At 33.6% G+C, this 14,652-nt stretch overlaps 1 protein-coding gene across 3 annotated transcripts in view; it reads right to left on the minus strand.

Annotated features, from left to right (window-relative positions):
- ASCC3 (activating signal cointegrator 1 complex subunit 3) overlaps positions 1-14,652 on the minus strand; it is a 368,562-nt gene that overhangs the window by 160,253 nt on the left and 193,657 nt on the right. For all 3 annotated transcript variants that reach the window (XM_043592007.1, XM_043592009.1, XM_043592010.1), the window contains exon 14: positions 9,901-10,035. In XM_043592007.1, the coding sequence (XP_043447942.1) occupies positions 9,901-10,035 (135 nt within the window). The remainder of the gene's footprint in view (positions 1-9,900; positions 10,036-14,652) is intronic.

The raw sequence follows: 14,652 nt of genomic DNA on the forward strand, positions 1-14,652 counted from the left end.
ATCCTTGATTCTGAAAATGACCTTAATATATATTTCATAAAAAAATATAATACACCAGAGTAAAGCCCTCATCTTCTTGCCAAATACCTAAAACTTATTTGCATCAGAACCCAGTTTTTAAATCTTCCCTCCTGTTATAATAGGAGTACCCTAACTCCTATATAAGGAAAATCTACTTGTTCTTTGGATTTCATTTCTCTCTATTTCTCAGGACTCATATTATCTGTAATCCCTTTTATTTTCTATATGAGTAATCAATCAATTTCAATCCCTTTTCACTCTCTCTTGAATAGTTGCCACAAAATACAAACATATCACTTCCACCTTGAAAATAATATGTCTACCCATCTGGGTACTCCTTCATATTTCCTAGATCATCATCCCTTTTACTTATATAAATTCACATCTCAAAATCAATGCCTGTACTTGGATTTTCTATTCTTACACTCATCAGCCAACTTAATCTATTTTTTGCTCTCCACTATGTGAACAGCAGCAACAACAACAAATGCTCTAAATAATGTCACCAGTATCTTCCATCTTGCTAAATACAATGATTATTTTGCAGCCCTCATATTACTTGACCACTCACAGCAGCACTCAGTATAGATGATCACTTCGTTCTCTTTGAAACACTCTTTCCTTGGCCTCTAGGACAGTATATTCCCCTGGATTAGGACAATGTCTTAGAGGGTCCCTTGTTGGCTCATTCTCCTCTATCTAATCATTAAATATTAGAATTCCTCGAAACTGATCCTGTATTCTTTTGTCATTCACATCCACTCCCATGGTTTTCCCACTCCAAAATGGACTGTGCTTCTGATATACCAGACTCATATCTATCCAATACTTATTCTACATCTCTAAGTATCTAGGCACTGAAAACTCAGCATATCCAAACAGAATTCAAGATCTGCACCCTTTCCTCCAAACTAACTCTTTCCACTCTTCTTTTCCTTCACAAATGACCCAACTACCTACACCACAACGCAAGCCAGACATCTTTTAGAAGCCAGAAAACTTCTAGATCTCTTCCTCAATCATCCATATCTTATTAATCACCAAGTCCTAGCAATTTTGTTTCTCAAATATTCCCCAGTGAATCCACATCTTCAACTGGTCTTCCCAATACCCTCTTAGAGCCTTGCCTGCATGTATAATGATCTTATTAATAACACAAATCTGATGATCATACCCCCTTCCTTCCTCAACTCTGCTAATAATAACCCATTGTTTTTAAGATAAAACAGCAAATCTGTAACATGATTTATAAAGTCCTCATGATCTGGTCTTCGCCTATAACATAGATTCATCTTATGCCACAAACATGCCATTTGCCACTCTCCATCATCTTCTATATTTTATTCATTTTGACTTTTATTCACTTCCTTCAATGTGCTATTGCTTTTCTGCTGTCAGAACCTTTTCCTAGAACATTCTTCTGCTGTCCTTTGCTTTGTGACCTCCTAACCTTCGAATCTCAGCTTCAATGTCACTTTCTCAGCCAAGCCTTCTCTAACATCATAAGTCTAGATCAGATCCCCTAATTTTGTTTTCCCATAGCAACTTTATCCCTTTTATTACACATGTAATTGAAATAAATTATTTAATTGGTTGATTAATCACTCTGTCCTTCCAGAGCATAAACTCCGTAAGAGTAAAGGAGCAGGTACTTCTTTCTTCCTAAATAGTTTCCATTCTCAATTAAAGCAGAGAGTATTAATCAGCTCCTTCAATAAGCCTTCCTGTATTACACGGGCCAGAAGGTAAAACCTTTATTTTCCAGATTTCTTGCAGTCAGGGTTCTTGATGTAAAAAAATCAATCCTGCTAATTAGATGCCCGTGTGCAAGATCTGGATGATGGAGGTTAAAAGAAAACTATCTTCCTGCTATTGTCTTTTCCTGGTAAGCAAGATCTTGGAGAAATGAGGGCTGAAAATTATAATAGATGTATCATATGCTCAAAATTTGGCTTTCCAGTGTGTTCATGAACACTGAAAAGACATGCATAGCAGCAGTTGTGGCTTCTCAACTTCTAGATCACTATCACAGTAGCTGGTTCTTCAATTCAACAGTTTCAGTGGTAGCCCCCTGACTTCTGCTTCTCCAATCTTACCAACATTGGTAAGTACCTAATTTCTTGCAAGATTCTGTTCTATTTAAAATGCACTGAGAGTGGTTTGTTTCCTTTACTGAATCCTGACTGATACAACATGTGTCTTCCTCAATACACTCTAAACAGGTTGACAGAAGAGTTTACTTAGCTTGATACCTATTGATCTATCACAGTCACTGGTTAACTAGCTTACATTCAGTAAATATTCACTGAGTGGCCATCACTAAAAACAGTTTGAGGCTCATGGGTATATAATCAATTCACAATGACACAGACTAATCTAATTCCCCATAACCAATTTTCATATGTCATTCTGGCTGTACTAATTGTTCACTTTAACTTAAGAGAAAGGAAGTAAATGTGCTCTGTCCATGTTATATCCCTTGAAAGATGGTCTTGGTTCCCACAGAGGCTACCCTGATATTACTACAACCTAATTATATAGAAATAAGAGTATTCCAGAAATAGTACCTTAATTAGCAAAAGAGAAATCTCATCTAAAATTGCATTCTTTATATCCATTATACCCATTTGGCCATAAACGCTGAAATAACATCTAAAAAAAAAAAATCACACTGTGAAATGTAATTTTGATCCTTAAATTTTATCAATATAAATCTCTGTATATCTAGAGATTTAATAATCTTAGTTATGTAATCTATATGTCTTTAGAGTGCTTCCCCTACTAAAGTATTTTCAAATGAGAGAACAACAATATTCCAATTAACATAGTTTTCCAAAACAGCATGGTTACTTAACAAGATATATAAATTTGTTGTAAGAAATTCATTCTATGCTTCTAAAATACATCTTCAAGTACATGAACAAAAATTACTGCAATCAGAATTTACTTAAAAGTAATAACAAAAGAAATCAGGAAAAAAAATCCAACATTACTTTCTATGTCCCTTAAAAAGAGTCTTGTTTATTCAAAGTGAGCCATATATTAGACTACATTGATATGAATGCCTGGCCCACGGGATTTCCCCCTGCTTGAAGGAAAATGAGTCCTATTTTTCAGCACCCGAATTCTGGTCATATAACTTGTCTCTTCCACAATCTTCAAAAGCTTCTCAGTGCACATAAAGTCCAAACACTTAAGCATGTAATTTAAGGTCCTTCACATTCTGACCAAAATGTATGTGCCTGGCCCTTCATGCATCATACATAATAGTGAAAAGAGAACACTTTTCTATTTGTCCAAACAGATCCAGTGGTTTCCTTTGCTCACGTCCTCTTTCTTCTTTCCTTCAAATGCTCCTTACCTTTATTGCTGCATATTGAAATACAAGATCACTGTTTTGAATTAATCTACTTTTTTATGAATGGTTTGTTCTTCTCTTACATTACTGACCATATTTTGCTTTCCTTATGTATTATTTCTAAATCCACTGTGACACTGTAACAACATCTGTGTCTTAACGATAGAGAAACTCCACTGTGTTCAGCTACTTATTTTCAATGGCACAGGAAATTTGATCAATTAAAATTGACATGTTAACTTAGAATTGGACGTATTGTATACTCTAAAATAATTGTTCTCAATAGGTATATAAAATTTAATTGAACTGCTGTTCATACTTTAAAATTCCCCTACTGTTGGGTATTTATGTTGAATTTTTTCATTATAATGTATTGGAATAAAACTCTTGGTTTATATTACTTTTCCTTTTAATATGTCCTTGGAAAGATTCCCAGGTTTAGAATTTCAAGGTTAAAGGATCCAGAAGGAAGCGTGGCTCTTAACATATATTACCAAAAAAAAAAAAATATTTTTAAAGGATTGAAAATTTAAAGGATTAAAAATTTCTTTTTAAAGGATTGTGGTTTTCTGCCACAGAAAACCTAGGAATGTACCAAAACCTTGAATCATTTTTAGAAATGGGTATTCTCATTTTTAGCTTTTAAAGATTTATTTAGATTAAGAGTATACAGTCTGAATTTGCAAGATTTATCCAATAATTTTTTATTCCAATTTGCCTATTTTATTTCTTCTCTGCCCACTTACTGAAAATTTTATGTTTTAGTTATTAAACTTAATAAGCACACATATAAAGATGTAGATCCACATAAAAAGATGTAGTTACCAATATTTCCCCCAACCTGTTACTCCCTTTTACAATTCAAGGTATTATTTTTTGTTGTCCAAAAGCTAAAAATGTAAACGTTGTTACATCTGTCATTAATTAAAGTTGTCATCTTCTCTTCCTTCAAAGTACATATGTAACCATTTACAGAGTGTCTACTGTGTATCAGGCAACGTATGTTACCCTACTTATTACAAAAACTTTAAGATCTAGGTAGCATTGCCACTTTGTTCATGATGGAATTGTGGCTCAAGGAAATTGAAAAAGTTACAGTGCCTGAGTCCAGATTAATATTCAGGTCTGTGTGGATCCAAAGCCTTTATTGTACAAGAGGCTACTTCCCCTTGAAAACAGAATATTCGTGCTTTCCAAAATGCAATTAAACATTCAGTTCTATTTTTTAATTAATTTTCTTTGGTTTTATTTAAAAATATTAATACACTTTTGACATTCTTTCTATGTGGTTACAAGCAATTCTACAACAGTAGAATTACTACATTAACCTCCAAAAGGAAAGAGGTTGACATGGCTAAGGAAAGAATAAACTCTGAGAAAATAAATATTTTATGTATACTTTAAAAATAAGAGAAAGGGGGGCTCTCAGGCACCTGCTACTGTCTTTAGCTAATAGATATCATCTATGCCAAGAGGAGAAAATTCTAATTTTATTTGGCTATACTAACTGTAAAACTGCTAAAGCAGAAATAAATAAAGCTATTAAGTATCAGATAACTTATATCAAAGTCAAATTCCTTTAATTTAGGCAAAGGTTAAAGTTGGCCTATTGGAAAAAAAACAAGGAAATAGTTGGTAGCTTTGGATAATAATAAAGAAGTCAAAAAAATGCCACCTGAAGTAGCTTGAGGGAACATATTGTTGGATTTTTCGTATTATTATTGGATTCATTATATTAAATATATTTAATAGATATTTTAATAACTACATTCATGAGGCTTATTGTATGATAGACCATTTCTATGTATAAGAAAAACTCTTAATATCCCTAATATATGTAAAAAAATCCAACCACATATCACTACCCATAAATCAGAGAAATACTGCACAGGGGTGAGTGGAAATACCCATCCCACTACTAGAATATTTAAAGCCTGTTAAAAACTTGTCCCTAAGGAAAGAATTTAGTTGGCTTAGATTGTAAGTGAAACAGAATCTGAAGATTCTAACTGAAATATTCATTCAACTTGAAATTAAATCATAATTGAAAATAATAGCTTAATAATGAAAATATCTGCATCCCTAATGATACACTTCTATAAATGTAAGCTGCTACTATTCCTTTAAGGTATGCTGTACCTTACAGAAAATAGTGGTTTCTTAAGAAAGTGTCTTTGTGGGGGCACCTGGGTGGCGCAGTCAGTTAAGCGTCCGACTTCAGCCAGGTCACGATCTCGCGGTCCGTGAGTTCGAGCCCCGCGTCGGGCTCTGGGCTGATGGCTCAGAGCCTGGAGCCTGTTTCCGATTCTGTGTCTCCCTCTCTCTCTGACCCTCCCCGGTTCATGCTCTGTCTCTCTCTGTCCCCAAAATAAATAAACGTTGAAAAAAAAAAAAGTGTCTTTGTGCAGGAGAGCAAAAAATATGCAGGGTAAATTAGGGAAAATTACTCATATTGTTTATTACCTTTCACCATTTTAAAATTTAGTTATTAATACATATTTTTAAAAGATTTTTATAATATGACATGTAACATTTTATCATTGTTCAGTTTCCAAAATAATTTCATATAGCATTCCATTTGTTTCTCAATAACTACCAGAATAGGTGTTATTTACCCTATTATTATTCTATTTGATAGAATAGAAAGTAAGTTTCAGAAATATTTAGGTGTTTGGGGCACCTGGGTGGTCAGACGGTTAAGCATCTGACTCTTGGTTTCTGGCTCAGGTCATGATTTCACAGTTCTGAGTTTTAGCCTTGCATTGGGCTCTGTGCTGACAGTGTAGAGCCTGCTTGGGATTCTCTCTGTGCCCCTTCTCTGCTTGTGCTGTCCCTGTCTCTAAATAAATAAATAAATAAATAAATAAATAAATAAATAAGGAGGAGGAGGAGGAGGAGGAGGAGGAGGAGGAGAAATATTTCTCTCTGTGCCCCTTCTCTGCTTGTGCTGTCCCTGTCTCTAAATAAATAAATAAATAAATAAATAAATAAATAAATAAATAAATAAGGAGGAGGAGGAGGAGGAGGAGGAGGAGGAGGAGGAGGAGGAGAAATATTTATGTGTTTAAGGACACAGGGCTTCTAGAGGCCACATCAGAACCAGACCTTTTGTTAACGTGCCCTCTTGCTTTGGGCCTCATTAGGAATTCCTGATATACTACCTTCTCCATAGAGAGCCACAACCTCCATCTCCATAGGTTATGCTTAAGGTATACTTTCCTTTCCTTTCCCTATTTCCTTGTTTCAGTGGACAATTTGGAAATATAGTTGGTTTTTCATAGGGGGTTAAATTTTATATTAAAGATGGGAAAGATATGAGGAATCTAAAATATATTGTTACTTACTGGGAAGAAAAGAGTCATTTTTAGTTGTGGTTATGGCAAAAAATAGCCTTATTACACACACACACACACACACACACACACACACACACACACACAGAAAGAAAAGGAGAATACCTCCATGGAGTTTTACTTATTATTTATACAAATAAAGTTATACAGTGTTGAATAAAGCTGTAAAGAAATGCTTTTACAAACCATAATCGCTACGTCAGGAATTGAGATGGTTACATTTAAACACTTAGGGGTAAAGTACTAGTGTGGCACGGTAGGGATTTAGCTGTATTTACATTAACAGGAGTCATGAGGCTAAATTTCTATGTACCACCACAGCAAATTTACCTTCTAATTTTATTTTAATGTTCTGAGTACTTAATTTTCCATTTTTCGAAGAACATGGGAAGGAATATCTCCTCCCATCATGACAATAGCTCCGCAGAATTGCTAGAATGTTAATACCATTCAAGTTCAAAAGGAACTTAAAGAAATAAGAAGCATACAACTAGCACTAGAAAAACAATCTAAAATTCTGGAGCTTCGATAAAGCATTCAGAAAGATTACTTTATCTTTTGTTATAAAATCATATCCACTGAAGAAGGGCCAGCTTTTTGAATCTCTCCTTAGCAGAAATGGGGGATATGATCGGACTGAAGAAATGTTCTTCCATTTTATTAAAAACAAAAAACAAAGAAAAAGCCCTAAATGCTTTAGAAAGTCCCAGATTGGATTAGGTTTTGAATGCTTAGGATACAGAGTGGTAAAAAGGGCAGTCTTTGGAGTCAGACTGATTCCAATCATGGCTCTACTACTTGTTACATGGTCGTCTCTGAGAAAATTATTTCCAGTTTCAGTTACCTTACCTATAAAGTGGGGATAAGAATCTCTAAGGGACAGAATAGTGGTGCAGATCAAATGAGAAAATCAAAGTGAGGCTGTCTCTTATAATGTTTGTCTCAGAAGAACAAAAACAACAACAAAAAAAGTAATCTGGGGGTAACTACTATCAGCCAAACATTATATGAAAGGCTAGGAATATAATGATGAACAGGATAATGTTCCTTGAAAACATGTACTTTTTAATGAATGTTTGTGAATTTCATTTTTGTTTTAAAAAAATCCAATAACAATAGGTAGACTGGATGAAAATCAAATCAAAATATTTTTAAAAAGGTATAACAAAAATGATTTGAGATTTTCTAGTCTACTTAACTGTATTAAAACTTTTCATTTCTCCAGGTCTTTTTTTTTTTTTTTAAGCATAATGACCTTTGAAACTATTTGGTGACAATGCCTTAAATAAACATTATTTGAAACTGTGTCTATATAAATTATTTTATATGGTTTCAATATTTCATGTTATTTTGTAATTACTTACACATATATCATATCAAGGTATAATAAAAATACAGACTTACATCACAGGGTCTGTGAGGACTGAATGAGTTATCTATACAGCAATGAAAATGCCAGGCACAAGTAAACAGCTGATAAATATTAAGCACTATTACTATAGAAATTAAATAATAAACTGACATTATTTACAATAGCAATAGCTCTCAGAACTGAGAGGTATGAATGAAGTAACCAGAAAGCCACAAGGTGGCTCTCAAGGCTTGGCTTTTAAACACAATCGAGTTGCTTTTTATTTCCAAAGAAATGAAAGGAGACTTATGAATGCCAACCTTTTTAAAGGCACTCATAAATTCATAATTACTAAATAACTGGAAGACTACAAAGCTGTTTAATAAGTGTTATATAATAGAAAATATTATTAAGCAGAAAAAATGAAGAAAATAAACACATTTTATAGTTCTAAATTGAAAGAATCTGATGTTCAAAACTGACATCAGATTATCATATGCAGAATTTAAAATATCAACATAAAATGATGGCGTTCATAGTGCAGTCATAACAATTAAGTACATCTTACTAACATGATAAATGTGAAAGTGTATATATAGTACAATATCTGGCAGCTAGCAGCTGTTTTGTAAATATCAGTTAAATCTTATGCATATAAAAAACTTTGAAGTTACTGTCATTTTATGTCCACTGAGTTTTTTATTTGAAAATTTATTTGAAAATTTGAAAATTTTAATATTTTATTTGAAAATGTATTATCACAGCTTTAAATCTGGGCAAACATTTTCTGTAAAGGGCCTTGTATTTAGGCTTATTAGTGGGCTACACAGTCCTTGCAGCAACAATTCAATTCTCCCCTCATAGTGCAAAAAAAGGCAGCCATTGACAACAAAAGGAGTCCAGCTATTTTCTAATAAAACTTTAATTAAAAAAACAACAACAGGTGGCCAACTTTGGCCCTCAGGCTGTAGTCTATCCACTCTTGATCTAAATCATTATCTCACATAATTAAATGAAATCTGTGAAAATCCTAGATACCATCAATACTCAAATTACCTAGAGAGGTGCTTGTCAAACTGTTATGCACATAAAATCACCTGGGGATTGAGGTGACATGCAGATTATGGTTTGGTGAATCTGGTATGGGGCCTGAGGTTCTCTGCATTTCTAGAGGACCCAGGCTTTTTAGGTCCTTTGACCAAACACTGTGCAGCAAGGCATTTGTTGTAAAAATTTCGGGTCTCAAACTTTCACATACTTTTTTTTTTAAATCATATTTTTAAGTAATCACTCCAGTCAATGTGGGACTTGAACTCACAACCTCGAGATCAAGAGTTGCATGCTCTACTGACTGAGTCAGCTAGGTGCCCTTAAACTTTCACATTCTCTTAAGAGCTTTGGTTTGTGCAGTTTTCATGTGTTCATATTAACCTTAGAAATTAAAACTGAGAAATTAAAAAATAATAATGTTAGTTTTTTTAAATAATAATCCTATTAGATGTTAACATATTTTATGGAACTTAACAATATTTTCTGTTTTAACTATATTTTAAAGAGTAGGACTAAACACAATTCTAATCATAGAGATAGAGGTGATAATTGTACACATTTGTGTACTTTTGGAAGTACATTATATCCTTTGGAAGATCCTTTGGAAGATCATTATATCAAGAGAAAAGGAAAGATTATAACATGATAAATATGTAAAATCAACTCCTTGAAAATTAAAGACCATAGATCTTTCATATATAAAATATCTGTAATATCTGGCACATTATATGCTTTAGTTCTTAATCTTGCCATCTTTTGTTTCCTACCTGTTTCTCTGCATGTCCATATTCAGTTCCTTGGGTAGGTAAAAAGCAGGAAATCTGACCACTATTTTTTGCTCTTTCTATTAGAGACATAGCTGTTCTTACAGTAGCATTTCGAGCATGCACAAACACCATCACCTAAAATAAAGGAAAACAGTTTATTTAGTACTAAAATTCATTAAGAGACAGCTTAATACCAGTCTGAAAATCACTATATATAAACTATTAATTTTTCAAAATATAACCCCCAGTTTACGAATTCTCCAACATTTCCTTGTTTTAGAACAAAGTGTATATAGGATAAAGGCAAGTTAAATAAAATTCAATGATAAGGCTTTACACATTGTTAATCTATACATTGGCATAAGTCAGAACTGAAATTAATGGATTATATAAAGCATGGAATTTAATTTGTGCTTTTCTCTTTTGAACACGATTCATGAGTACAATCATATATTATGGAGACAAGACTATAAAAATATACAAAAGCCGGGGGTGCCTGGGTGGCGCAGTCAGTTAAGCGTCCGACTTCAGCCAGGTCACGATCTCACGATCTCGCGGTCCGTGAGTTCGAGTCCCGCGTCGTGCTCTGGGCTGACGGCTCAGAGCCTGGAGCCAGTTTCCGATTCTGTGTCTCCCTCTCTCTGCCCCTCCCCCATTCATGCTCTGTCTCTCTCTGTCCCAAAAATAAATAAAACGTTGAAAAAAAAATTTTTTTAAAAAAAATATACAAAAGCCTTGTTTCCCCACAATCAGTGAAATTTCCAGTATCGTAAAGATGTTTAAAGAAATTGAAAACAATAAAAACACTCTTCCTTGGACAAAATCATGTCTAAGAACAACCATTCAAAATAGAGTTTAGGGAACTGCTGAAGACGAAAATGCTTCTAGAGAGGCATCTGGAATTTTCTGTTGTTTTTTGACCTTCCTGTGGAATTACTCAAAAAGTGACTGTGGAAATCTCAATTAGAGGGAAGTCACGTATCTGGGTGCTTTGTCAAGGAGAAGTGGAAAAAAGTACTTTCAGGAACAGTCACCAGGCAGAATGTCAATGCAACTGAAGAATATAAAATAAGAGAGTGATGAACACTGTATCTGCTGCCTAGCGGTGCCTGCCTTCTCGCCTTCCTATCTTTTCTTCTTTGGCCTTTGGCTTCCATTTACTCCCACATTCAGCTGGACACAGCCTTCCCAAAGAGCCATTAGTATAACAAAAGTCGTTTTTATTCTTTCATATGGACAATTGATCTTTTTGAATTTTATATGATGAAAATGTCAGGTAATTCTGACATTTTAATTATAGTCTGAAACATACAACCTAAGGACAATCAGCAGTGTGGGTGCTTTGGGTGGAATTAAGACAAATTCTAACCCCAGCTTCCAACCAAACTGAGACCTCTCAATCTCTCTGGAGTTACCATGGTATGCCCCGTAGGCCTCAACAACACGGAGGTCGTAATTCTTGCTTTTCCCTCAATATCTCTCCATATTTATCTCTTAATTATGTTTTCCCAGAGGCTAGAACTTTGGTCTTATTTTCATGGTACACATTTAGAAAAATATGCAACTGATTGGTTTTAGTCAGGGAAAGGATAGACTCATGCTAGCTTCCCTAAATAAAAGAGAAGGTCATTTTGATAATGAGTAAAAGTGAAAAGGGGAGGGAAGCCTGGGATTTGGCCAGAAAGGAGACAGACTGACAAAGATCTAGAGCACACAGTGTTTAATTTACCCATAATCATCTTACATCTACAACCCTGTCAAAGAAACTGTTCCATATATGGCACATCAATTAAAATTCAGAGTAGAGCAAAATCATAGTTAATAATCACCAAAGAAATTGGAATGCTTAAATTACTAATATTCTTTTGGAATGTGTTCAAAGTCAATGAGGGTAGATCATCTGGAGAAGACCCAAAGTTCCTCAATGAAAAACTCCTGAAGCGTTTAGAGACAATAAAACAAGTATCACAAGTCACCTAGGGAGATTTAACATTAGTTAATCACAGCCATTAAGGATATAAAGCTTCAGCTTTTATACTATGTCAGAGTTCTAACTTATGTGCTGATACTAACGTGTTTTTTAAAAAAATGTGACCATAAGAATCTCTCTAAAGAGCATACTAATAAAATTTATTTCAGTAAGTTTCATGAATACTTGGAAAAGTCTTCTGTTTTCCTTATTTTCAACTACAAAAAACAAAAAACAAAAAAAACCCCAAAAAAACAAATCTGATTTTGATAGGTTTGCTAGCTTTCTGGGGAAATGTCTTTATTTCATAGGATGTCAAGAGACTGTCATTTAAGCTCAGTGTAATATTTTTCAGTACTATTGACATAAGTTGTTTAATACTAAGTTAGATAGCAAATTCTGTTAACTATAATAAACTTCACCAGTTCAGAATCTCTCATCTTCTACCATTCTGTCTCTTGTAAAAAGTTTTCCAACTGTGAGTTTCTTTTTAAAAAGTAAGGCAGATTTTCCCTCTTATATAAAATTAAGGTTTATCACATACACAGCTTCACTAACCCCTAACATTAAATTTAAGAAAATATCATTTAAAATGAAATTATTTTTAATTAATTAATTAATTAATTCAAATATTTCTGAGAATTCTGAAAATTACTATCAAGCCCTGAGAAAACTGCAAAAAAGAGAGGCCAAAGTCCCTGCCCTCATAGAGATGACAATCTAGTATGATGTATTTAAGCACAAAATATTTTTATGAAGTATTTAGCAGCCATGTATAATACTGTTAAAAGAAGAAATATAAAAATGAACAAGACATGGTCCCTTACATAAAAGGCATGTACAATTTAAGGAGGCAGAGAAAACAGTAACACATGGAGTATGGATAACACAGGAATGCTAAACATGGAGCTGGTGGGTCTCCTTTGTTCATCCATTGCACTGTATTTACATAGTACCTACTGAGTACCAAACAATGTACTGAGCACCAGGGATACGATACATATGTTCCAAGGCTCAGAATGGCTATACTACTGTTGATGAGAAAGAATCACTAGTAATCAGCCCTACCTGGCTACAGAAGCAGGGTACAGGATGGATGGAGTAGTATTTAAAATATTTATCCTTGGTAATTTTAGTGTGTTAGCTTGAAGAAGTATGTTCTCGTTCAAAAGTTTCTTACACTGAGTCCCAAGGACCTCTTCATCAGAATCACTGCTGGTGCTCATCAAAATAGATTTCTGAGTCCTCCCCTAAAACCAACTGAGTAAGAATATCTAGGGATGAGGTCTAAAAATTGAATTATTAACAACTTTTGAGATGACCACTGCACTACTGTGTGAAATTGGTTAATAATGACCACCAACTTAGTTTTCTTCTTCTGAGTTAAAACAAGTTTAAAAGGAAACATATATAAAACCACCACTACAGAGATGATTTTAAAAATTCCCTGATAACCTATGTTTATTTACCTATATAAATGAAATATTAGGAAATATGAAGGTATTTCATATAACCAGTATAGCCCCAAGATCATTTCCCAGATGGGTTTTTATAATGCAACCAGATTTCTATTCTCCATAATTCAAATGCCACATTATGTAAATCCTGTTGATATGAAGAACATAAGGGAAAATAAAATATGACCCTAAATCTTCATTAATTATTTCATTCTGACTTGTCAACTTATCATTTTGCAAATTATTTTCTACTGCAGCCAAGAGAAATATTAGTTACAACTTAAAGTGGCAATTTCTTTTTATTAAATGATCCATCACTCCTTGTTCAGTAAAATAAACTCTTTTTATTATTAAGAATTTTCTGTTTAGAGGCTCCAACAGAAGCCATTACAAGGTTTTAGGTCGTATAACATACTTGATTTTATGGTTTGTTAATTTGGTTAATTAATTTAAATAGACTCATATGAAAATTATAACAGAGAGGACAGCACTGTTTCATTTGGCAGAAATAACTCCAAATTAATCTTAAACACTACTGGTAACCAAACAGCAGTTAAATGGGCATATGCCATTAAAATAAGATTACAACAATAGATTCAAGCCAACAACATTGGTAAATTTTAATTGCTTTATAAAACAGTTTACATTTTTACTTGACATTTGTTAGATTAATACATTTAAAAATATTATATTTGTTTTTAGTTTAAAAAGCCATTTATTTTAAATATACAAAATGAAATCAGTCCTGGACTAGGAAAGAAAATGAATTTGAATTCTGGCTCTGTTATTTGCTTTGCCAAAGATGTGTTCTTCACATGAGATGACGATTAAAAGTAATGAAAGAATGAAAGCTCAGATAAATCATCATTCAAAAACTAGAATGCTTAAGTAACTCATATTGTTTTGGTGTATTCAAAGGAAAGAAGGACATGTTATTTGAAAAATTCCCAAAATTCTACTTTGAAGCATTATTAAAGAGCAATGTGATTTAGAAAAAACAAAAAAAATCTCTTTGATTCTTATTTCCTCCAGTCCACAGATAGTCACTAGTGTCATGGGATTATTATAAAAATAGAAGTATATAATGTCAGTGAAAACACTGCATTTAGTAAAGCAATAGCTCTCAAACTCTAGAATACTTCGAAATCACTCAGAAGGCTTATTAAAAACACAACTGCTGCTCCTATCCTCCACCACCCTTTCAGATTAAGTAGGTCTGGGGCAAGCCAAGACTTTGCATTTCTAACATGTTCCAAGGAGATGCTAACACTCTTTCTACAGGAACTTTAGAAAACTCTGTCAGAACTAGTTAGTATCAACACCACT

The sequence above is a fragment of the Prionailurus bengalensis genome, chromosome B2 (genome assembly GCF_016509475.1).
Source record: "Prionailurus bengalensis isolate Pbe53 chromosome B2, Fcat_Pben_1.1_paternal_pri, whole genome shotgun sequence".
In the NCBI taxonomy this organism is placed as follows: Eukaryota; Metazoa; Chordata; class Mammalia; order Carnivora; family Felidae; genus Prionailurus; species Prionailurus bengalensis.